We start from the raw sequence: 24127 nt of genomic DNA, 5'->3' as shown, positions 1-24127 counted from the left end.
ATTATTTTTTTATGTGCTATTTAATAAGACAAATAAAATAGATACCATAAACAGACAAGCTGCCATCATATGTTTTTACTACATTTTGTTATTTCATCCCTTCAGAAAAGGGAGTTAGTGGGAGGGGTGAGGGAGGACATCGAGGTGAATTTTGACCATTTGAAAATCAGCAAGCCTTTGGCACTCATGTCTGTCTCCAGCTGTCTGGGGGTGCACCCTGACTGCCCCCCCAGGGTTTGCCTTTGGGGACAGAGGGATGCTCTTGTGGCCAGGGCTGTCCCTGCCTGCTGGGGGATGGGAGCCTGCTGGCCACCCTCTTCCAGGACGGATGCCCATGCTGGGTGGTGCACACCAGGGCATGAAGCCTGGAGGAGCCTACAGCCTAACGTGATGCTCGCATCCCGGTACGGGCTGAGCGAGCCTCCGGGTTTGGACATCCTGGGGACTCTCAGAAGATCCCTGAATGATTTAACCACCAAACTAGAGGTCAGGACGAGCGAGGAGCTGGGGAAGGCAGGCACCCAGCGGGGAAAGGAGGAAAAGGACCCGTGAGCAGACCCAAACCTCATTCAGCCTCTGTTTTCTCAGGTCAGGGAGGTGTTTCGCCAGGGAGGGGAGCTGGCAACAGTGGCCACGTGTATGTGTGATGGCCACACCTGGGGTGAGCGAGCACCCGAACCCAGGGCCTACCCAAGGCCTGGGGACCCAAAAGGCACAGCTTTTGGTGGCAGGAAGGAGAGGAGCGCAGGGGAGCCCTCAGGCACTTTGGGCGGGGTAATTTTAAGGTTGCTGCTTTTAGGTTGCAGGGTTGGGGAGTGAGCTATCAGCAGCCAAGCTGCAGCACGGCCATGGCTTCCCACAAAGAGACAGCCAGGGACGTGAGCCATAAACACTTGTCACGAAGGACATCCCAGGCACCGCCCGCTCATCCTGCTCAGGCTTTGCAAGGACGCTGTCAAAATGAAACCTCGTTGCTGATGGGGAGGATAAAAAGCTTCCTTTTCCCTTCTGTTTCCAAACTGTGCTTCATACTAAGGCACAAAAGTGTGGAAATGTTGTTGTCCTTGTCTTTTGCAGCTGGCCTTAACCTGCTTCCGCCAGAGTGATGGGCCCTGGTTGCTCGAGACAGGCTGCATAAATTATTTTTTTTTATAAAATAATAAAAAAGCGTGCCTTCAAGCAGACACCAGCACGCTTGGGCCGTATTGACTTGAAGGGGGGAGGAAAGCACACCCCGAGGACAGAGGGAAGCCCGTCCTGCTGCAAGCACGCGAACGCATGCCACCCCAAAACCAGAAACCCTGGGCAAGAGGCATTTCCACACTACATGGAGCAGCTTCGCCGGGACAGGGAGAAGGCAGAGACCGGATGCCTGGCCTGGCTCTTTGGGGAGCTTTAATAGAATTTGTCATCCGGCCGTGCCCCAGGTGCCACCCATCTGCTGCCACCTAATGTCAGGAGCCACATCCAAGGCAATGAAAAGCCAACAGGAGGGAAATGCCGTAGGGTCAACGAGACCAACCGATGGGCGGGAAAAGCCCCGGCGGTGTGTCTGGTATTGCACATTGGCTCCTGGTTTTAGTTAAAACGGGGCACAGCTCACCTCTCAAAAAACCGGCTGCAGCACCACTTTGCCCGTCTGGCTGCGTGCCCCCAGGAAAAGGCAGATGCCATCAGTGCCTGCGTCGGAGGGGTCTGCCCCAGCGACCCCTCCTCCCAGCCCTGCCTGCAGCGTCACCCCTCAGTTTTGAAGTCTTGCAAGAAATCCCTCGCTACGGGGCCTACGCATAGCCAACATCTACGTGGGGAGGTGGTTTTTAAAATATTTCTGGCTACATGGCAATATTGAAACGACACATGGATCTCGAGAGGAAAGCCTAACGAGGGCCGAAGGTGTTTATTCATCCCGCAAAATAGATGTATTTAGACCATCCTGCCCTCATTAAGGTATCTACCAAGCCACTGCAAAATGCTGCTGCCACAGAACGATAAGCGACGCTGCTGCGGGTGCCCAGGAGGAAGGCGCAGGGCTGCCCGCGTATCCACCTCTGGGGAAGGAAATTACCTCTATTCCCCGAGCAGCAGCAGGGTCGCAGCACGGCTGTCCTGAGCAGAAGGCGAGGACAGAAATCACCCTCGGGAACAGCAGTCCCTCTTTATCTCTCCGCTGAGCTCGCGAGGCACCATGTCCATCACGGTGCTCCTCGCTTCGCGTGTCCGTGGGGGCAGGAAATAAAAGACGTGCCAACACACTCCCCGCTCGCCCGCATGGCTGCCTCTGGTGGGTTAACCTCCCGGTACCTCCCATGCAAAGCAAGTTCGCTGCAAATTAAGGCTGGGGAGACTTTTTTTGTTCCTTTTCCAGATGGGCCAGGCTTCATCGAGGGGGTGGCCAGGCACCTCGCGGTGCTGGGAGCAGGGCTGATGGGGACAGGGATGGAGCTGCAAGTGCCGCAGCTGGCCAGCGTTAGCCTAACGCCCCTGCCAGCTTTTTGTTGCTCAGGACGAGCCCCCCTGCTTCTCCTGGAGGGTGCTTGCGCGTGGGCAAGATGCGCTTTCGCTTTCCCTCCAGGTTCAGAGGAGGGAGGCCGGGAGGGCAACTCTAGGGCGTTGGAGCCTTTCTGAGCATCGCCAAGCACGTGGCTCATTAACGCAGAGGAGTATTAACGGCGGGTCCCCAGGGAAAAGGAGAGAGGCGTGCTCTTCCCTGCATTAGGTTTAGTTCAGACACAGAAGCAGCAGAAAGACAGGCAGAAAGCCTTGGCTTTGCTGTGTCTCCGTACGGCCCTGGCGCTTGCCAGGCACCTACTGTAGTTCCCAGGCGGACTCTGATCTCTGGCCCCAAGGGCAAAACTTACTGGAAGGAAACCCAAAAAGGTGGGTAGATGGGCACATGTTTAACCTGCGGTGGAGGGGAGCTTTCTGTGCCAAGCTCTGCTGGAAAATGATGGGGAAAGCATTGAGGTCGGTCAAGCAGTTGGAAAAGGAGGGTGAGGGCAAGGCTGCAACTCCTGGAAAGGTTGCCCCGAGCCAGCTGCTTGTTTGCCATTTGTTGTATCACGGGGAAAACACTGGTGTCGTGGAAGAGACTGAACTGTCGGAGGGTGAAACGTAAAGGCCATCGTGAGAAGACAGCTCTGTGGCTGAAGAGCACGAAACACCTTGTGGCAGTGGTGATTGTGGCTCCCCTCGAGTGATCGATGGGCAGAAGGCATCAGGATCTTGTTTGCATTAAATCTCTGCTCCCACTGCCTCAAGCCTGGGTGCCTATGCTGTCTTAGGAGACCTCCTGTAATCCCACGGAATGTAAATAAAATAGGATAAGGTCCTGTGGGATTTGGCAGATGTGTGGCTAAGGTCAGGCAGTAACAAACTACCCGATTGCTGCTCTTTTCTGCTGAGGTTTCTGTGCCGCTTTCAACATTACCTAACTATCCTGGTCCTGCAATGAGTGGCGTGGCTAAGATGTACTGGTGAGATCTGTTTCATTTTCTCCCTCCAAGAACCGTTTATGAAATCACATTTTATTTTGGCAGGGTTGTTTTTATTTCATGTATATACACGGTTTTGTGCTGCTATGGAATAAGCAGGGGAAATGTTTACCAAATTACAGAAAAGACAGTGGAGTTTGGGAGTTTTTCAGTTCAGCTTTCTTTACACCGGTCCCGAGTGGCAAAAACTCTGCAGCTTCACAGGGAGCGTTGCCTAACACATTGCAGATGACATTTCTGCATGCAAATCAAGAACACCGACAGCTGAGTTTTATTGACGGATCATGTTATAAGCTCCCGTGTCATAAACTACTTCTGCTCCAAACCCTCTGACCAGAATGCAGGCTGATAATACGTAAGGAATAAGTGTGCTCTCACCTGTTAGTGGGAGCATTTGTCGGGGATGCCTGGCACTCCGAGGAACAGGAAAATGAGTTGCTGCTGGTGTTATGGGAATGTGCCGTTTTCTAATATGCTAGATACTGCTGCTCTTGATGTTGTAATTTCTCCTCCCGTTCGGTGCTGTTCCTAATTAACAATAATAATTCCTGTCTATCAGCAATCATACTAGGAATCATTTTGTGATGTTCCCGTGTTGCCATCTGGGGAGAGAGCGCTCAGTGAGATCCGCCTGCTCTCAATTTGCTTTGACAAAAAGGGTTATTTGAAAAATAACCTTCACTTTGAACTGCAGATGACTTCAGCTGCAGATGTATGAGTGACTGATGGGTTACTCATTTTCATGCAAAAACCAGGACTTTGGACTAGAGGAACAGGCCAAAAGATAGCTGCTGAGGGCTCCTGGGACCCCAGACCGCTGCCTGAATTAGTAATGATTTGCTTCCTCTGCCCTCCAGAAGTCTCATTTCGGCTGTCACCTTTGTAGCCATGATTGAACCATTTCCCGCATCTCTGGAGAACTTCCCCCAGCAACCCACGTCCCCTGACTCTCCCTTTGCACTCACGCTCTGACAGAAGTGCTTGCGGATGGGGCTGGGACAGCTTTCTGGCTCCAGGGAAAATGCCCTGTCCCAGGGTATACTTCATTTTCTTTTTTATTAAAGAAATCTGTTTGATTTCTATGTTCTCCTCAGAAAGCTGCTCCTTACTGCCCCAAGACTGCCAGGGAGGGGGTGGCAGGCATGCATGGTTCTTTGTGCACCATCACTCCTTGCATGGCACAGACCCCTCTGCCTCCAGCTGCTTCAGATAAAAGCCTGAAATCTTTGGGCCCAGCACTGATAGACTTGACAGATAAATGTAATAGCCTTTGAGAAGGAAAAACTGTAGTTTCACAAAACAGAAGGCTGAGATTTATGCTACACCTGCCAGGAATGGGAGAAGGTGTGTCAGGAAAATGTAGTAACTGAAATACCTTTGGTGTGGGCATTTGAAGGCACAGGTTTTAAGAAACAGCCTCTTGCATCTGCTAGAGTATGACTGTGAGCCGTCAAAGTAATAAGGGAATTCCAGCTAGTTTATGGGAAAGCTCTGAGAAAAGGCATTGGCCTTCACAGGTCCAAGATAACGGTCCCATCCCTAAATGCTGGAATGAAAAAAGATGAAGGACAAAAGTTCAGATGTGCTTCATAAATATTTCTCCAAGTCATTCCTGATTCCTTGTTTGCCCCATGGTCTCTGGTCTGGGAGGATGCATCTGGGTTGGGATGGAGGACCATGACTGTGCTTTCTTGACACCGCATCAAGCGCTACATCCACAAGGAATCATTTTACGTAGGAAAAGAGTGGTCTACAACCCATCACAGCAAAGGAGCTCTCAGTCCCTGTGCTGTCCATTGCTCCTTAAATTTCTAAAGGCTGTTTCCCTTCCTGAAAGCTGACAAGCTGGGGGCTTCCCAGATCACTGTCTGTTGTAGTGTAGCTTTGTAGGTGCAAGAAAGAGTCAGAGTTAATCCCAAACACCCTGTTTGCACACTAGTGCTACCGGGTATGCCCGTAGTCTCAAACTGCGTGGCCTTCCATCCCTGCAAAATGCTGCCTAAAACTTGCCTTGGTCAGTGTCATCTCCATAGAGTGCAGTGTCAGTCACCTGTTTTGACCATCCTAACGGATTCATGGCTGTAGGCAATGTGTCACACCACGTCGGTACGTAGATGCAGGCCATTAGGATGTTTATTGGTAACAGATTAGGGGATGGACTAAAAACCTTAAGGTCTGCTTCACAGACAGTTAGGGGTAGGCATGCCCTGCTGAAAACAAACCAGAATCTCTTCCTAAAGGACAAAAAAGGTTCTGGGTTAATCATCAAGCAAGCCAAAAGCTGAAAACGTAACACCCTCTCATGGTGCTGGGCTGTCTGCTCCATAGTTTAACCCCAGCTCCAAAGTCCAGGTTGTTACTCGGGGCTGTGACCACCATGGATGTGAAGTCCTGCAGGCAGACTATGCTTCAGGAGATAGAAAGAGAGGATTACTCTGTCCAAGAAAAAAAGTCAAGATTAGGACTGTCTAGGCAAGAAATGCAGGCCTCCAAATAAACAAACAAAATCAGTGTGGGGCTTTTGGCTATTTTTTTTTTCCTAGACCCGCAGGCAAAACCTGGCTTTCTAATCTGATTTTGAGTATTGGTCTGGTATTTTGTTCTCTGGTTTTAGCAGTGCCTGGGGGAAGCAGCAGCTGAATTCCAGGTCAATGCAGTCTCTGATAGGTATCAGCAGTCAAACACGTACACTGATTTTCGTCAGAGGGTTGTGTGATCGTTTGTCATAAAGTATACATCAAATCTCAGCCGCTTGGTAATCATCATGAGACAGAGCCCATGGGGCTGTCTTGCTCTTCTCTTGGCATGTTCTTCCTTCAGAGCTCTGCTTACAAACTGTCCACAGTGATGCACAATTATTGACTAACGGGAAGCCAGTTGTTACTGCAAGAACTCTTGAGAGCCCCTTTTCATATGGCTTTAATAAAGCTGTAGGTGAAAAAATGCTCCGATATTGCCATTGTGACCACAACGAAATTACAGCTATCTGCTCTTCTTCCAAATGGCTTGCAGCAGCCGCGCGTTGAAGTGTGCGGGAGGCAAAGTGTTACACGTGGCAACAATCTCACGTGCCTCACATCAGTGATATTTACTTTTTCTTGGCTACATGGATATGCACTAGCACCTAAGTTACTGCGAGCGCCATTGCCATAGTTACTGTCGCACAACATCCTCTTCTTTCTGATACTCCAAAGCCAGTTTCAGGTCTGGTGTGGCAGGTCAGTCTCTAATGATTTCAGCCTAAAAGCGGAACGCTCTTGTTTAAGAGAGGGAGGGGAAAAAGCCAACACAGGTTAAACCCGAAGAACCAAACAAGGGATGGAAAGCAAAGACTGTTAGCGAGCACATTTTCTGCCAGGCCAGAAAGTCCTGCTCGCTCACTGGCTTCCTTCGCTGTTTAAACACTGCAAATTATGCCATATCATGTTGCTTTTATCCTTGTACTTGAAATCAGATCCCTTATCTAAAAAGAATCTTAAAAACCAGATATATCCTTAACCTGCCCCTGTTCTAAGGCCTAAAACCGTGTGGCCTGCTCCATTAAGGTCTTCTCTCTTGCTTTTCTGAAGGCAAAATGCGTGATCCCAGCTGTCCTGGCTTGCTGAGTACTTGAATACAAAAGCAAAACTAGCATCTCTTCGGAGATCACAAACTCTGGGACTGAAACGTGAGCAGCAGGGACTTAGATGGAATGTGTCTGGATATAGAGCCAGCATTTTTAAAGTAAGAGCATAGAAAAGCTGTGTTTAGAGAGCCCACGAGGGAGTTGTTAGGATAATGGTTGGTTCTCTGTGTTCCTGACAATATGAGAACTTCCAAAATTGCTCATTAAGGCAGGAGCTGATACTTTAACAAAAAGCAGACTTCCTCTGCTTCACTCCCAGTGGAGAGACGTACGTGTTAAATAAAAGCATGAGAAAATGACACAAGAAGACATAAATACTCTTTAAATGGTGGCATAGTTTAAATGTAAGATGCTTGTTTCATCTTCTTCAGCTTTAAAAACAGTCACAGCTGGGTAATGGAAAATGGCTGGGTAATTGCCTAAAATCCAACAGAGAAGAAATCTTGGTTTTGTTTGCTGCACCAGGTGACGTCTGCAACTGCTCAAATTCTTGCTATATGAAACATGAAATACTTGCCAGGTCAGAGACACAGTGATGGGAAAACAAAATACTCCATCCTGTATGCATCGACTGAAAGTGGGCTTTAACTATTAACAATTTTCAACCAGTCATTAGTGTTTTTAAGTACTAACTGATACAGAGGTATAGATATAACATTATGAAATTACTTTATAAACTACCCTCGCCAGTGGTTATTTCCTTAGGTGCTGAACCTTTGAGACTCTTGCCTCTTCAGCAGGACCTTTGGAAATATCTTGTTTTGATGCCTCGAACATGCAGCGTAGTGCCTGATTTCAGGTATCCACCAGGAAAGTTTTCACTGGAGCAGCGTGAATTTGCCCCAGATCAGCTGGTACTTGTGCAACGCTCTATAAGCACATAGTATTTCTCGACATCCTGGTCTCCTCACTCATGGATGTCTGAGAGATCAGCTCCAGGAGTAGCTTACACCACACTCCTCGAGCCTAAGTGATAGAAGGAGGTGAGAGAATGAGAAAAACATCTTGTCAAACACGAAACAAAAGAATGAATAAACATGAGTTGAGAAAACGTGGCAGTGGGAAGCGTGTGTGCATGTATGCCTTATGAGACACATTTTGTGTATTATACATGTTCACTTCATTTTTCCCAGACTAGATGTTGTGCGGGTAGAGAGGGATCACAGTAAACCAGGAGACTCTTGCTTCCAGCAAACAGCACTGCTGTCTCTCCGTCTAGACTTACAACAACACTGTCTGAAGAAAAAGAATAACCAGGCCATGGGTTTAGATTAATCTGATTTTCTAGGACGTTTCTTCATGCCATTGTAAACTAAAATTGTTAAGTAGTTCCAGAAGGTCACTGAACATCGGATGCTGCATTTCGCTCATCAGTAATAACAGGAACTGGCAGAGGGTGCACGGAGTCCTGACACCGTTACAGCCTGTGCTGGGCAGCATTGGCTCGGCTTTAATTAGTCTTTAGAGGAGGCAGCAGTTTGTTGACAGCACCTTTATGAATTGGCTCATAAAAACATTTTATTAATCCCAGCATAGGTCACAGTCACCAGATATTAACTGGACTGCTGTACCACAGCAAAAGGAAGGGTGGCTGGCGATACCTGAAGATAAAATAGAAGCAGATTTCTTGACTGTTCTAAAGAGCATCTTAGCTGTTGTTAAGGTAGGACATTTTAAGCCTAACTAACAGTAACGCTGTTGTGACTCTGGCCTGCTCACTGAATTTTGGACTTTGGTAGTGGGCAGTGCCCTTCAGGAGAGAAAAAAATATCAACAAAAGCAGAAGATACATCAGTATCTTGAATATTCAAACGTGTATTTCCAGGACGTTGCTATTAAAAGGCAAATGAGCTGGGAAATACCAGTGCTGAGGTTGACTTTGCAACCTTTGTTTACCCCTGTATGCCCCAACAAGCTTTATGATGGGATCACAAAATTGCGTCGTAGGGTCCATAGTCTGCTGCAGAGTGTGAAACAGCTTCGGCTTATTGCTGTTGGAAGTACAGCTATCCTCAGGCCATCTTCTCAGTTCCAAGCTGCACCGGCACGGGAATCTGGAAGCAGAATCACACAGAGGCTTTTCTAAAAGACGCTTGGCGTCCGAGTCGCTCACAAACACAGTGCCCATCTCCCTGGGAAAGGAGAAGGGACCCGCTGCCGTGGCACAGCCAGGGAGGAAGCAGGCGGTGAGGTCTGAACAGATGTACCCTCTGGTGTGAGGTGCCCCGTCAGGGTCCTGGCTGTCTCCTGCATCTCTACAGCTAGCTGATGGGCTCATTTTGGATCAATTTGCACTTGGATTCATCTGTAATCAGAAAAAAACCCCTAGGATTTAGTGTTTTGGATAATTTTTGAGATTATTTTCCTCTTAAGGTTGTGAATTTTTAAATATCCCAGTTGGTGTGTCCGTGTGGCATAGCCACGGAACCAGAGTAGGAAAAGGAGGACTGCCATGTTCACTGTTTCTGCACATATACACGCATTGGGTTTGTTTCTTCATCTTTCGGTTACAGTTTTTTCCAGCTGAAACCCAAAGCATGGGCAATTTGCAGTGGACAGGCTGCTACTACAAAGAACTGTGGGAAAGGCAAATGTTTTTCATCGAATTCAACTGGGTGCTCATCTCTTGCATTAAGCTTGTGAAAGGGTTAAGGCAATTTAAGTCCTCCGAGTTGCGATTCTGCACTGGCTTAACTGGATTCAACCAAGATAAATTCCGGTCTTTTTGTGGTGAAGGGGAAGCGGTATCATTCCAGTGAATGCTTAGGACGCAGTGTGTATTTCAATAGCTGTCTGCCAAACTTTCTTTGTGTCTGGTCTCTAGCTTTGCTTTATCAAACCTTCTAGGCTGGATGCTTCTCTAACGGCTTAACTTCGGTTCCCTTATTCATCGGAGGCTAATGCACAGAAGACCTCGTTAAAAGCATGCACATATTTAAGTTCTACAGGTTGAGGGTCTGATCTAATCTGATCGTGAAGGGTTTCTGAAGATTCAGCTGGTCAAGTCAGTCTGGAGTCATGATACGGAAGTCATTTACTCTCCAGTATTAAATGCACTCTTACCATCAGTTCTGTACACTCATTTAATCTGAATGACCATTGCTTCCACTAATCTGGTGCTGGGATGTACAGATTAAGTGAATTAATTTAAGCAGGCACTAATGCAAAGTCAACAGCAAGCAGGCATTGAAGCTCCCGCTCTGACATCATGCTGATGACTGTTGTTTTTTCCCCTCTCGTGATGTTGCCATTTATCACATCTCCCCGGTGACTCAGTGTAATTAAGACTGTAGCTGTATCAATCCGCATTTCCACGGCCCTGCAAGGGAATGGCAGAAAGCAACACTGGGGCCGGGGGAAAGCTGTGTTCTGGGCCGGGGCTCGGCCCTTCCCGCTGGCAGGGGGCTGACCCCCTCAGGCACAACGAGACCCCTCGCCCAGGAGGGACGGGGCCAGGACCCACCAGCCGCCTCCGCTGACAGGGCCGCACCGCCGCTCCCCGGCAGCCGCTGCGCCCCAAAATGGCGCCGCCCTGCCGGGGGCGAACACCCGCCCCCGCCCACAACTCTCGCGAGAACTCGACGGGCACCCTCCCCCTAACTCTCGCGAGATCCCCGCGCGCTGCCGGTAAAGCTGTCGTTGAAGGGCGCGCGCCCCGCGGCGGCTCTAGCCCCGCCCCCGGCGCTGCCCGCTTCCGGCGCCGCCGCCGCCGCGGAGGGAGGGAGGGAGGGCGGGAGGGAGGAGCCGCGCCGCCGCCCCCTGCCCCGGGCCAGCCCCGGGGATGGTGTTGGCCGCGGGAGCCGGGCCCTGACGCCGCGTTCAGGTAAGTGGGGGCCGCCCCCCTCCCCGCCGGGCCGGGGCTAGCCCCCTCAGCTCAGCCCCGGCCCCTTCCCTCCCCCACCCGGTGCCCCCCCATCTCCCGGGGCGGCCCCGGCCCGCCAGGCCTCGGGGCCCCGGCGGCACCGCGGGGGGACCTCGCTGGACCCCCGGAGCTGCTCCCCTGGCCCAGCAGGGTTGTACCGCTTCCACAGAGGCCCAGCGATCCTCCCTGTCCCCTGCGGAGGGGCTTCCCGGTAGCGGCGGCGGCGCGGGGAGCGGGCACCGGCGGCGCGCGGCGGGGCGGCCCCGCTGCCTCCGCTCCGAAGGGGGCTGGAGAAATCCCGGGGCTCTCTTGGCCTTCCCTGTAAATAAGCCCAGCACCCCTCCCTCCCGCTGTCTCCGCGGTGTCGCGCAGTGGTAACGCCTGACTTTCCCCGTGCGGTGAGCAAGTTTTGGGTGCTTCCTCCCGGTGCTCCGTTGATGAAATCTGGGGTATAGCTGGAGCGAATCACCTCTTTTCCCCGCTCTTTTCTAGTTTTCTAGGACAAGCAGTGAGGAAACAGATCTATAAAGGTATTTAATTCCCATTGAAGTTGATTTTATTTGGACTTGGCACCTAAAAGGGTTTTTTTGGGGGGGGGGGGAGTTGCCTGCAGTTTACAGTTGTTTTTTTTTTTGTTGTTTTTTTTTCCCTTTTCGGGCCCTGTGTCACTACTTCCCAGACTCCCTTACTCCCCCTCCTTTTTATTTATTTATTTATTTTTTAAATCAGCTGCTGTCTTTCTCTTCTCCAAGGTAAAAAGGACTGTTTTGTCTGCTTAGTCTTTCTTTCTCTGGGGTAGTGGGATGAAAAAAAAAAACCTAGTGAATGTTTTGGTGAATGTTTTGGTTGAGCAAGTGGGGTTTACATTTGCCCTGAATTTTACTTTTTTTTTTTTATTTAAATCTGGATCTTGAAGCTAGCATATATACTTACCAACTTTAGAGAACTTGACCTTCTTGTAGATCTTCCCAGAGTTTCATATTGTTAGGTACTATTGTGAAATATATGCTTTCCTTTTTTTAAAAACTTGTTACTCATCTGATATGCTCTTCTCAACATCCAAGTGTTGTCAGTTGTTTCATTTCTCCTTCTTGCCCCTTCACCAGTATTTTGGTGTTGGCTTGATGTTTGGTATTAATCTGTCAACTTTCTCACAACCTTGGGAAGGCAACAGGGCTGTCTTTACAGATGTAGTGACTAGATTGGCAGGCCAGAGGCTTTATCACGTTTTCTCTGGGGCAAGAACAAACAAGCAAAGTAACTGCTGTTGCAGTGGACCTGCTTCAGTCTTGCTTACAAGAAGGAAACATCAAGACACATAGAGCTGAAGCTGACAGAGATAAATCTTGTATCAGGTCTTGTTATTTTATAGTGTGATTGTCTTCATCTTAGTGATTTACTAGACTTTATCGTTTGCCTTATGAATGTCTTGCCTGATTCTCCATTTTATACTCTGGGAGCTGATGTTACCTGAGCATCTGTTTCATGTCTTGGTAACTGCTGCATCATACCTGTCTGGTATTCTATGCAAACTAGCTCATGTAAAGACTATATGCTGACTTCTTACAAGTTTTTTTGCCTTTGTTTTGTTTAATTAACTTGTATTGCTAAAGGATAAACATTCTTCCTACCATTTTAGTGATGGAGGTGGGGCCTAAAGAGTATGGATCTTGTCAGCATTATGTTGGTTTTGGCCAAACCGTTAAGAAGAATGAGTTGCCTTCAACTGGGAGTAGTGTCAAAATTTATTAAGCCATGACAGACGGAATGTTTTGGTTTTATGACTTTGGCATTCTGTCCACCTTTTATTGTAATTTATTTATCAGTGCAGTTATCTTCTGTAGCAGAGGACTGATACAGCAAAAAAGTCTCTTAAGTTGTCAAATCTCCATATGTAACTTTCTCCACTGTTGCTTTGCACTGTGAAGAGTTACTGTTGTGCAGCTGCATAGGTAATTGCACTATTTGCAGTTTAAATCTGTTTCCTTTCCTGGTAGCTGACTCAAAGCTCACTTCCTAGTGTTAGAGAATTGTTCCAGTAATCCCTCTCCCTCTCCCTCTCCCTCTCTCCCCCCCCCCCCCCCTTTTTTTTTTTTACCAGCAAAAAAGTAGCTCTGAATATTGTCACTTGAAGCATGGATGAGAATGGTCATAGCAGGTTGTCTGGCCAAGGATTTGGCAGGGGTATTTTCACATTAATTCTTTCGAAGGAGCAATGTCAAGCAGTGGTATACTTCGGTAGATGGTGCAGTGAAATTGGGTTGTAAACAATGATGAAAGTCTGACCTTTCTCCAGCAAAATTGAACTTCCTCTTGGCTTAATGTACTGTAACTCTCTCAGTATTCACATCTGAAACAGACTCTCATTCTTCAAGTACTCTAGGCCATCCTTGTCTTTGATTGCAGTCGTGTTAACTGTATATATCATATTCTTTGACTGCTAAGAATATGGTGATAGTTGTTGGATAAGGACCTAACTGTAACTTGGTTTTGTACTTTTTTTTTCCCCCTCCTAGGACTTTAGTTTTGCTAATTGACTTTGTTCTGATATTTGTGTTCTAGATTGAAGACAGCAGTAATGCTAACTCTGGCAAGCAAGTTGAAGCGGGATGATGGTGTCAGAGGACCCCGTGCATCCAATCCAGCTTCTGATTCAACTCGGAGGGTTTCTGTTCGAGATAAATTACTTGTTAAAGGTGAAAGGAACTTATATTTAAATATTTTGGGATTTACAGTTTGCAGGTGTGTTGCTAGTGAAGAGTACTAAATTGCATATAAAATGATTTCCAGAAGTATTTTTAAAACTGCTTGTGACTTACCTCAGGGTTTATACTGTAGGGTATATATTGGCATACATTGCATCTCCAACAGCTCTTTGCCTGTAGGACGCTTATTTTCACTGAATAATGGAAAACATAAAAAGCCTCCTCCTTACTTTGCTGAAAGCTTAATCCATCATTGGGAACTGTGTCATTAGTTAAAACATTATGACAAAAAATTGTCACATAAGTGTTACTAAACACATAGGAGAAGAATATCAGAATTGGCTTGATAGGAAGGTATTTTTTGAGCAAAAACGTAACAGCCTGTGACAGGAAAGAAAGTCCGAAAAGTAACGTCAGTGTTCTGGTGGTCTTTAATTGTATAGATCAGAGGCAACAAACTTTAAAAAGCTTAAAAAAGCAATGCAAAGAGATGTTTTCTGTAGGCCTGGAGTCAGTGGAAGTTGAATATGAAGTAGTGAATAAAGAAAAAAAAAAAAAAAACCCTCTCATTTTTGTAGTACAACATGGTTTGTTCAAGGAAGGCTACTGTAGGTTATTATTAGCTGGGTCCCCATTGGTGGTAAAAAAACCCCAAACTTTTACTTTGTGGTGGTTTGTGAGACAATAATTAAACTATTTTATAGTAAAATCGGGGACGGCTCTTTCTTGCTCTTAATTTTTTCTGTAGCTGAGATAACGTTATATTTAAAAATCCGTAGGTACTGACACTTTGTAGTTACTATGGGCTTAAGCTCAGGTTTACTCCCTCTGGTAATAGTTGAGTGTTGTAATGCTTGAGCTGTGCAGCTTGATCTAGTGGCAAGGAATATGTTGTTTAGGTTGATGTTTCTACTAAAAATGATTAATAGCAAATAGACTACTGTTGATGTATAAGCTGTCGTGGTTAGGATTCATGCCAGTCAAATGAAGCGTGCTCGTTTTCTGGTCTTATTTCAGAATGGCTTGAGACTGACACTACCTGAATGACATTGCTTAACCATAATGTTACATACAGCTTTTTCAAATTAGGGTAGGTTCTGCCGTATAACTGTATACTGGAGCAAGGTTCCACTGCACATGCTGCTGCCTCAGTGTACTGGGAAGTGCCTCAGCTAAACTGTAGGAACATTATGGTCACAATTGTCTCTCTCTGCATTGTTCTAAGGACAGGGAGTTTTAATTCACTTTAAACCCTGATGTGATAATGCTTGCGAAGAGCTTACTTTAGACTTCCAGTTTGGAAATCCTTGGTTAACTCTAATTCTGAGGGGGAAAGATACCGGGCAGGAGGAATAAGCTCTTTAACCAGGCTAAGCTACAAAGCCAAATTACTAAATATATATAATCTGAGATTTTTATTAACCTGCAAGTGTAGACTTGAGGGGAAAATAGCAGTGTAATATAAATACACTTCAACTACAATGTCTGGTATAGTGTGAAGTGCCATAAGAAATTTTACTGTACCCTTAGAGTAATAGTATTTTTCACTTTTATGACTAAAATGTTAACCTATGTCTGCAGGGGAAGAAAAGAAGGTAAGCTATAGAAAATTAGTATTGACATTGTAATTGCTACAGCTACCATTAGCAAACCAGTGCAGACTAAGTATTGAACGAGTTGAGTCCCAAACTGACAAACGTTAAAAGCAGGTCACTGCCGGCATCCTTCTGACAAGTGTGAGTGTTGGACCGTGATCTGATTGTGTGTGAAAGTTGTATCACATGGCTCTCCAAAAAGAGTTGTGGGAGCGGCTGTCAGTCTGGTTAGAATGGCTTCTGGACCAAAATGGGAACTGACAGTAGAAGTAGATCACTTCGGTATAACTACACTGAAAGTGAGGGGAAAATCTAATAGTTAGTCTGAGAAAGACTTCTTGGGGATATTCTCTTCTAACCTACACTTTAAACTAAATGTAGACCATTCAATTACAAAAGTCTCTCGAACTTACTCCAGCTCTTAAAGCTAGATCAGCTGAAGCAGCATCTACAATGTTGAGAGCCTGAGTGAAGATGGACTTCTGAAGTTGACAGTTTTTTTTAGGTCAGGTCGTCTAGATCTGCAGGAGTGAGTTTGATAGGGAGTAGAGAACTGCCTGCTAAAGGCGTGTGTACAACAAAGATGCCTTTTACTGCTTGACTGTATGAAACTGTGATAGGCTGTTGTATTGGACTTGAAACAAAGTTGGTGGGAGCCTGTAGGAGTAGTTGTAAGTAGAAGTTGTTACTGAAGTTTGTTTAGGCTGGAGTTATCAAGCAAACAGATGACAGTTGCAGAATGGGTGAAAGGCTCAATCAGGTCTATCTCCTGGCAATTGTGAATTAAAAAAATAATCTGTTCTACAAAAAAGAAAAGAAATGCTGGCAATCAGTAAGGAAGGTGGAGGAGGAGATGAGAAAAGGCCCAGCATGTTCTGTCCTTTTTTTGCCCCAGCAGTTGTGCCGAGATTAGTGCTGGTTCAGTTGTACCTCTTAATGGTGTTGGTGGTGGTGGTTTTATTCTACTGTGTAAAGCCTCTGAGTTGAAAGAACAAGGAGCTGTGGTCACATACATTAGAAAGCTCAGCGATAGCTATGCTCTTTCTGTAGCACATCTGGATCCTTTTTGGCCTCAAGTAAGTCTATAGCTTCCGAGTCAGTAGGAGAACAGTGGGCAGCTGGTCCGTGCAGCATCCTCCACAGCAGCTTAGACACATGGTAGGCTGTCCTGGAAGCTTAGTTGAGGGTGATTTTTGGCACAGTACCCTAAATCCTGCCTGGCCCTGGGAGCTGGTGATAGTGTATGAACCAAAGTTGTATAGCTGTTTGCTTGCTTGAGTGATATGATGATGTGCTGAAGAGATACTCTCCTATTCCTGATCCACAGTGAATTGGTGATAGTCTCACAAATTCTGCAGGCAGATGTCTGCCAGTTTTACTAGAGGTATTGCCCAGACACAGACAGTGTCTGTTTTTTTTTTTATCTGGAGGTAAATTAAAGACAGCCTTGTTTGTGTTGATAGAGTCCTGTCCATGGAGGCATTATAGGATCTCTTTGAAGGATCTGTTGTCACACTGATAACCCTGCAGTCCTCAAATGTATTGTGTACACTAACTGGTAAATAGATCAATGACATTTTGATTATGGGGTAGATAACTGTGACCCCAGCCACTGATAAGTGTAGACAATGCTTACAAAATTTTAAAAATCTGGCGTAGACCAACTACATGTCTGCTAACTGATACTGCCTTAAAGTAGGAACAATAAATGATAATTTAGGTATGATGTTAGCTATTTGCACCATATGAATGAGAAGAAAATTCAAATTTGGCATTTGAAATACTTTTAGTAAAACTGGAGTGTGCGAGCTATCAGCTGAGTGTCGTCAGGTGCTGTCCTCGGCTTTAGTGATGAGTGCAAGTTAAACAGGCTTTTTTCCCCACTTCTATGCAAAAAATTACTATTAAAATACTGGTGCCCTTCATTAGTTTTTCTAAGCTGTGCCTTTGATTGCTTACATGTCCAGTATTGTTATATATTCAAATATCAATCATGGCTCAGGGTGCTGTTTTGTTGGGTTATTTCATGGACATATTATGAAAGGAAAAACCTCTGTCCCCAAAGCTTTATGTGGGGGAGTAATTCACTCTGAGACAGCTGGATATTCTCTTCCAGCTGTTTTTCCTCTGGAATGTTAAAAGTCATGGCTGCTAAACATGAGTTGGTGGCAGCCTGTCCCGTGCTGATTATCTCAGGAACTAGTGGAGCACATTTGGGAGGTTAGCAGGGCACATGTGTCTGGGGTGAGGAGCACGGTCATAGTTCTGATCTGAAACCCTGGGAAGTCACTGGAAAACATCCACCACTTTGAAATCACTGAGGGCAGAAGTGTCTGAGGGTGTGGGAGGGCGAGGACTAGTAATTCAGGCTGGCAATTCTTGGAGAGGGGCTTTCTGGCCAAGGAGGAGCAGACTGGAGAGAGACCAAGCAGTGACTAATATGTTTCAAGACAAATCAAACGGAGGAAATGTGAAAAACTGGAGAAGGCAGAAAGCAAATACTGATGTGGGAAGGAGGAGCAGACAGAAGCTGTGCTTGAAGGGACTTTGCTGCCTCTCTGGCAGGGAGAGAGGCTCTAATAAAGCACTACTTTGTTAAAAGTTCAGTGTGACTTATTCTTGCATCTCTATTTTCACTGAATTTTCAATATAGACTCAGTTGAAGAGTAAGGCCCTAATTCTGTAGACCTAGTACTCAAGTTAAAATAGAACAAGCTGTATACTTACTTTAGCAGCTTTCAGTTTGTTCTGTGCTGCAGAGACAATTTTTGATGTTGAATTCATCTCTAAGGGGGAACTTCATTAAGTTAGGAATAGGGGCCGCATGACTGCTCCTGAAGGATGCTCTGAGCCATGCAGTGCTGAACTTGAAAGGCAAATCCTTTCTGAAAATTTGAAAGGAGCTGAGGACAAGTCAAAGTACTATTAAGTTTAACATTGTATAATGAATGTGACTACTAAATTGAATTAAAGATAAAGAACATGCCAGGATGTCAGTAGTAGCAGCAGCGATGTATGCGCTTATTGATCACAAGGGTTATCCCTGGAAAGGCTTTTTTATACTGCACCTAAACATAATTCAGTTTTGTATTACCAGTGCTGCTTAGTTTGATTGTAAGCGACAGCTTGAAATAACTCAATACCTAAGAAAATGAGTTAGCATGGTTTATTCCTCAGTTGTCTTCAACATTTGTGGGTTTTACAACCAGATTTATTTAACTGGAAAATATTTCAGGTGTGCATGTGTAGAAGGAAGTGGGAGACTGATCATAAAAGTGAGGTAAATGTGCATTGTAAGTAAAAATGCGAATCCATGTATTTGCTTTCTTTGGGTATGGTAATATCCCTCCTCAAAATAGCAGGTGAGGAAAATTGAGAGGGGAGAAATACTATTTTTTTGAGAATTAATAAAAACCCTCCTTCATAAACACTCTTGAAATTACTTGAGGCATTGTTTTGAAAATGCTGCATTAACTTCTGTACATTGCACAACTTAAATCATAAAAGCTTTTCCTTTTCAGTGATGCTTCTTAACCCCCCCAAAATGAAATCCTTTATTTTGGAAGAAGACAGTAGAAAACTGTTTGATGAATGAGTGATTTATATTTATTAAAGAGGAAACTAGTAGTTTACACTAAAATGCTTGCAGCCTAACTGTGATAGATAATGTAAAGCAAAAAAGACACAACAAGAATTGAAGCTAATTTGAAAAATTATTACTGAGACTTTTTTTCTAGGATTCCACTGACAAACGAAGGCCTGGTTCAATGTATCACTTTGATTCTTAGGCCTCTTATTTTTTAGCATACCTGAAGTATGAGTTGTTATATTATAGTGTTAGAGATCTCCAACCACAGTTGCTTTTTCTGGTTTTTGATGTCAGGCTAAAAAGTTTTGTAATAGTGTATAGAAGCTGAAGCATGTGATCTGATAGTATCTTGTTTAAAATAAACATTTGGAAGTGGAGAGAAAATACACATCTTTTACTCCATTGAAAATCTGGCAGTATTAGGCAGCTTGTTTGACTTCTAATATGTGTACGTATGGTTATACAGTTCAGAGGAGCTAAGTAGGGAAAACTATAAAGATGGATAGAATTGGAGACAAACAGCATTATACTGCTAGAATTAATACTTAGAAAATGGAGTTTTTGTTAGACTGTCAAGGTATTTATCTTAATCTCTAGCAGTCTTAAAGATGCACTTTAAACGGGGGACCTAAACAGGAAAGGGAGGCTTTTTGGACAAAACCAGAGAGAAGTAAGTATTGCTGTGGGTGAGAATGTTCATTTCAGTTGAGGAAATAATGCTTACATTTTTTGTATTTAAAAGCTAACTCCAGTGGGAAGCATATGGCCTGACTCTTTGTGGCAAGGCTCGTAACCAAAGCACTTCTATATTCTGACTTGTTGGGGTGGGAGAAGGGGAGGGAGCAGAACAGCGTGATTATAGTCTGTGCGTTACTGAATATAACATTCACGTGGGTCTCTCATAAACCATATGCCTATACACACGTCAGGAGCGTGTGTTCCTATTTGTGTCCTGAGAATTGTCATGGGTAGGGAGAGTTATTGTTTGTGAAGTCATTTATAAATAGCTCTGGTTGCTTGTGTTAGGCTTAGCTTTCCCCTGTTCTGCTTCTGAGACACAACCAGTTTGCATTCAACTCTTCCAAAGTCTGTGGCAGGTTGAAGTTTTAACCCTTGCCTTTTTACTCTTTTTATGGTTTAAAATAGCATTTGGAACTGTTCAAGCAAGTGTATACTGGGTCAAGAGCAGAACTCTGCAAATATACCTGCCACTTGAGTGTACTCCTGCACCAGATCAAATAAGGTTTCAGGAACACCAGGCTGGCTGGTCAGGAGCTAGTCTGGGTCTGGGCTGAACGCACCCGAGTTTGTTCCCTGCAGAAGCTCTGGCATGTGTCTGCACTTACACTACAGCCTTTTGGACCTACCCGGGAGGGCTTATCAGCACGGGCACAGGGCCTTGCGGTGCTCCTGGGTTTGCTGCTTCTTGGCAATCCAACCCTCTTGACTGCGAGAGGAATTCAGATGGGCTGCAGTGTTTCTGCACCTCTGCGAAGCCAGCACTGAGCAGGCAGTGAGGAGCGGTGGTTTCCCATGGAAGTTCTGGAGTGCTTTTGCAAAATATTTCCTGAGACGTGGGTTATCCAGTTGTTTGTCTCTGCATCTTAAGGAATGGTGAGATGCCTGGCTGTGAATTGAGACGCAGATACTGATTATCCACGAAACATTATGAAAAGCAGTCAAATTGGATTTTCTGTACTGTTCAGCTGTAGTTACAGTCATTTTTTGAAAAAGGAGGTCAGAAAGATTGTGAGAGTAAGTTTGTTGTTTAATTTGGTGAGGCTTTTGGAGCTCTTGGAAGTTCAGTGCGTTGGAGCTCTAACTGCTGCTTCTACATTTTGCTTATTTACAAATTTGTTAAACCATGCCAATAAGTTGGCAGACTGCACAGGAGCATTTTCTTACAGAGAATATTCTTGTCAGTGGTATTGCTTTATATAGAAAATACATAACTTAAAATATCAGAATCTTAATGGAGTTGCAATGACATGGTCAAAATGTTTGCTTTCTGAGCAGCAAAATATAAAAATTATTTCCATGTCAGGACTGTCACTACCAAAGAGTCTTAGAATTCAGAAGACTTACAGACAGTGTAGGTTTGGCCCATTAAATGTGCTAGTTGTTGTTAATCACCAATGTTTATATTGCACAGTCAATAGTAACATCTGTTTCATTACTTGATGTTACTTTAAAAGTTGAGAGTATCAAAGCAGGTCTTTACCTGCTTTTTTTATCTTTATAAAAAGTTGTTTCGTTCTTAGTTTCAGTGGTTTGTTGCAGAGTTGATTAGAAACCTTAATTTTGGGGAACTTGCCTTTGTTCACAAAGCTTTCGTGTGGATTAGTTACCATAGCCTTCCCATGTGTTTGCACACCTTCAAAGAGCGAGCACTGGTTCTGCACTGGTGTGAGCATCTTCGTTTTCATGTGTTCACATGAAAATCTGCTCATTCTTGTGCCAAGACAAAGGGAAACACAGAAGCTTGAATGCATTACAGGAAATTTTTCACACTTCAAAGGAGCTATGGTGATCAGTAAACTCTCTACTGAACCTTGCAGGAGGCAGAAGTGAGACTCCGGCTCAGCAGTGCTGCTGCAGCCTGGCCATTGCTGGGTTTGAACATGCTCTGTCCTTTGGTGTCTCCCTTTTCTCTGCATGCCCTTTTCTCAGAATTGAAGCAAAGGGCAGGCAGGATTCATTAAGCTGAACAACACACAAGCACAGAAAGCAATAAGGAAGGCAGTCAACACCTTAAAGTAAGCTAGGTCCTAAACTCTACCATCTAGTGGAGACTGATAGTGCCTCCTGCTATGAAAGGCTGGTCAGTTTAAAGAGAAAGGGGTGGCGGAATACTCTTACGATGGGCTTGTATAGCTGCAGCCTTCAGTAGTTGGTTATGTCTTGTCTTTTTAACCAGAAAAGGAAAGTAAAAATAAAGTACTTGATTATAGCTGAAATTACATTTTTTTATATATTATAAAGACAGTCCTCTTTGAAAACTTCTAGCAAAAGTATGCCCCCAGTGTCGTGTGTCTTTCAGTGCACAACTTTGGTTAAATCAGCTGTGGCTGCTCAAGTGCTGCAGAGTGTGGGATTTTAAAGAGTGCAATTGTGAACTTTTTAGGTAAGTGTGAAACACAGTGCTTCTCTTTTGGTGGTGTTTTCTCTCTTGGTATAGTAGGCTACAGAAGCAGGGATACTGGGGCTGTGCCAAGCAAGTGGAAGGTGGGAGTCAAATAAGCATCATGCTTGTTGCAGAAACCAGCTAGATTTGGTAAGCATGGAGTTCTGGGGAGTTAGTGAGCTCTTAATTGTCATGAGATCAGTTTGGATTCTGTGCCAAGAAATCGCTCCCCATATCTTAAACTGAATTACAGTTTTCTTTAGACGTATGTTGTTGAGAGTTGGTGTTGAAATCTCTTACACATTGTTGTTAGCCCAAATAAATGAGCTGTGTCTGTGCAGACCAGAAAGCGAAGTTAGAAATCAAGTGGAGAAAAAGACTACAGGAAATGCAAAAATACATTTGATTAGGTTTCCTTGAACTTAGAAGTAAAAGGGATCTTGATGCATCTCATTCGTACTTCTGTGAAATACAGGTAGTTGAAGGTAAGACTTCAATAAAATACACAAAAGAAGGAGAAAGCAGGGGATCTTCCAGAGAAAGTAGCATGGCAGGGAAAGGACGTAGGAGTAAACTTCCCTTTCTAGGAGCTATGCAACTGAATTAGGTTATCTTCCTTTCTTTTATGAATAACTTAAGTTTTATGCATGGGAAATAAAATAAATAAAGTCTTAATTGAACAAGAGTGCACATCTATAGCAAACCGTGCTCCAGGGGGAAATACCCAACAGGGACAGGAGCAAAAAAATCTTAACACTCTGAGTTTGTTCAACAGTGCAGAGGTTTTGAGGGGCAGGGAGTAGTGCAATGGATGCAGTTGTTTTTATCACTTCCCTGTGCACATTGCTGTGCCGGGCACTTGAAGTGAAGGTTTGTCTTTGTTCTTTCAGTGCTCTTAATGCTGGCGTCTGCACGCAGGACATCTAGTATGACAGTGCTACTGAAGCAGGGTTTCAGTAGCTGTTTCCAAGCATGCAGTATGTGGTATCATGCTCAGAGGCTTCTCCCCAAAAGCAGTGCGTAACCTGAGGGAGTCTGTAGCTGATGGTGGAAGAACATTAGCAGTTAGATGCTGGAGAGTGGTGATGCTTATGCAGGCTGTGAACCTCCTGTGCTTGTTTTTATTATTGGACTGACACCCCGATTCTTGAGGTTTTCCTGTTCTTGTGTTTTGCAAGCTGTGGAGTTATGGCTTTCTGTATTTTAGTGCTTTATGTAGACAACTTTGGAGGTTTGGGTAATGCCACCTTTTGAAATGCCAGCGCTCTGCGTGTTAGGAGCCCTGGCGCTTCAGTCTTGGCAGAGCTGAACCTCCTAATCACAGTAGGATATGTTTGCATTGTTGGTAAGGCAGCTGAGCATTTTTAGTAATGAATTGCATGGCTTAAAGAGAAATTTCAAGATAAACCTCCAGTGCAGCATAATTATATTTAAGTGAAATTTGATTTACAGGGTGGTTTGAATTAGATCTGCCAATTTGGACTTCAAGAATGGCTTTATGCTTGCATAAATAACAGTTTTGTTTTTTTTTTTTCTTTCAACAGAGGTTGCAGAACTTGAAGCTAATTTACCTTGTAAGTATAGCATTTAATGGTATGCATTTTAAGGGGAAAAGGGCCATTGAACTGAATGTTTTCACTGAAGTATGAATGCTGATGATATTTGTTAACTCTAGGGAAAGCTGTGCAAAACTGCCACTCAGGCTTGAACAGGTTTTCTTTGTTGCTCCCTCTTAAGGGGTTGCGGAGAGGTGGATCCCTTATTAGTGTCCTTTGGAAGCAGTATTGATCATTTGGCTCTAGAATTTGATTGGTGGTGGAGTGGGAGCTTCTCTCATAAAATACCCAAAAGGTACTTGGAACTGAAGAGTGCATTTACTGCCTCACTCCTGGTTTTCCTCCATTCTCTCACTTTCAAAACAGCGGATGCTGTTTTAGGGGCAGACCAAATAGCTCAGTTCTCCAGAAACCTAGTGCTTTTTCACTTTACATGCAAGCTGTAAGCTGATGGGTTTGTTAATAGTGAAAATACTAATGAAAAGTTGTTTTTTAAAAAAGTAATCCATATTCCTTAAAAAAAGGGCAAGATAATGTGATTTTAGCCCTGGAATCCGACTTGTGTGCTATGTTAAAAGCT

The 24127-nt window shown here is 44.9% G+C and overlaps 1 protein-coding gene across 15 annotated transcripts in view; it reads left to right on the top strand.

The window, feature by feature from the left end:
* The first annotated feature begins 10849 nt into the window (after positions 1-10849).
* Positions 10850-24127, top strand: part of UBE2F (ubiquitin conjugating enzyme E2 F (putative)) — an 84635-nt gene continuing 71357 nt past the window's right edge. For 11 of the 15 annotated variants that reach the window (XR_014228197.1, XR_014228198.1, XR_014228199.1 and 8 more), the window contains exons 1-3: positions 10855-10939; positions 13541-13674; positions 23536-23565. Coding sequence is in view for 12 of the 15 variants with exons in the window: in XM_082312179.1 (XP_082168305.1) it covers positions 13557-13674; positions 23536-23565 (148 nt within the window). In the remaining 3 variants the exon portion in view is untranslated. Of the gene's footprint in view, positions 10940-11302; positions 11377-11470; positions 11509-13540; positions 13675-23535; positions 23566-24127 lie in introns of those variants that run through there. The other 4 variants (XM_082312173.1, XM_082312172.1, XM_082312174.1 and 1 more) reach the window with 3 other exon arrangements.

The sequence above is a fragment of the Platalea leucorodia genome (assembly GCF_965183815.1).
Source record: "Platalea leucorodia genome assembly, chromosome: 5".
Classification (NCBI taxonomy): domain Eukaryota; kingdom Metazoa; phylum Chordata; class Aves; order Pelecaniformes; family Threskiornithidae; genus Platalea; species Platalea leucorodia.
The sequence above is the reverse complement of the archived record's forward strand: the minus strand, read 5'-3'. Positions and strand labels throughout refer to the sequence as shown.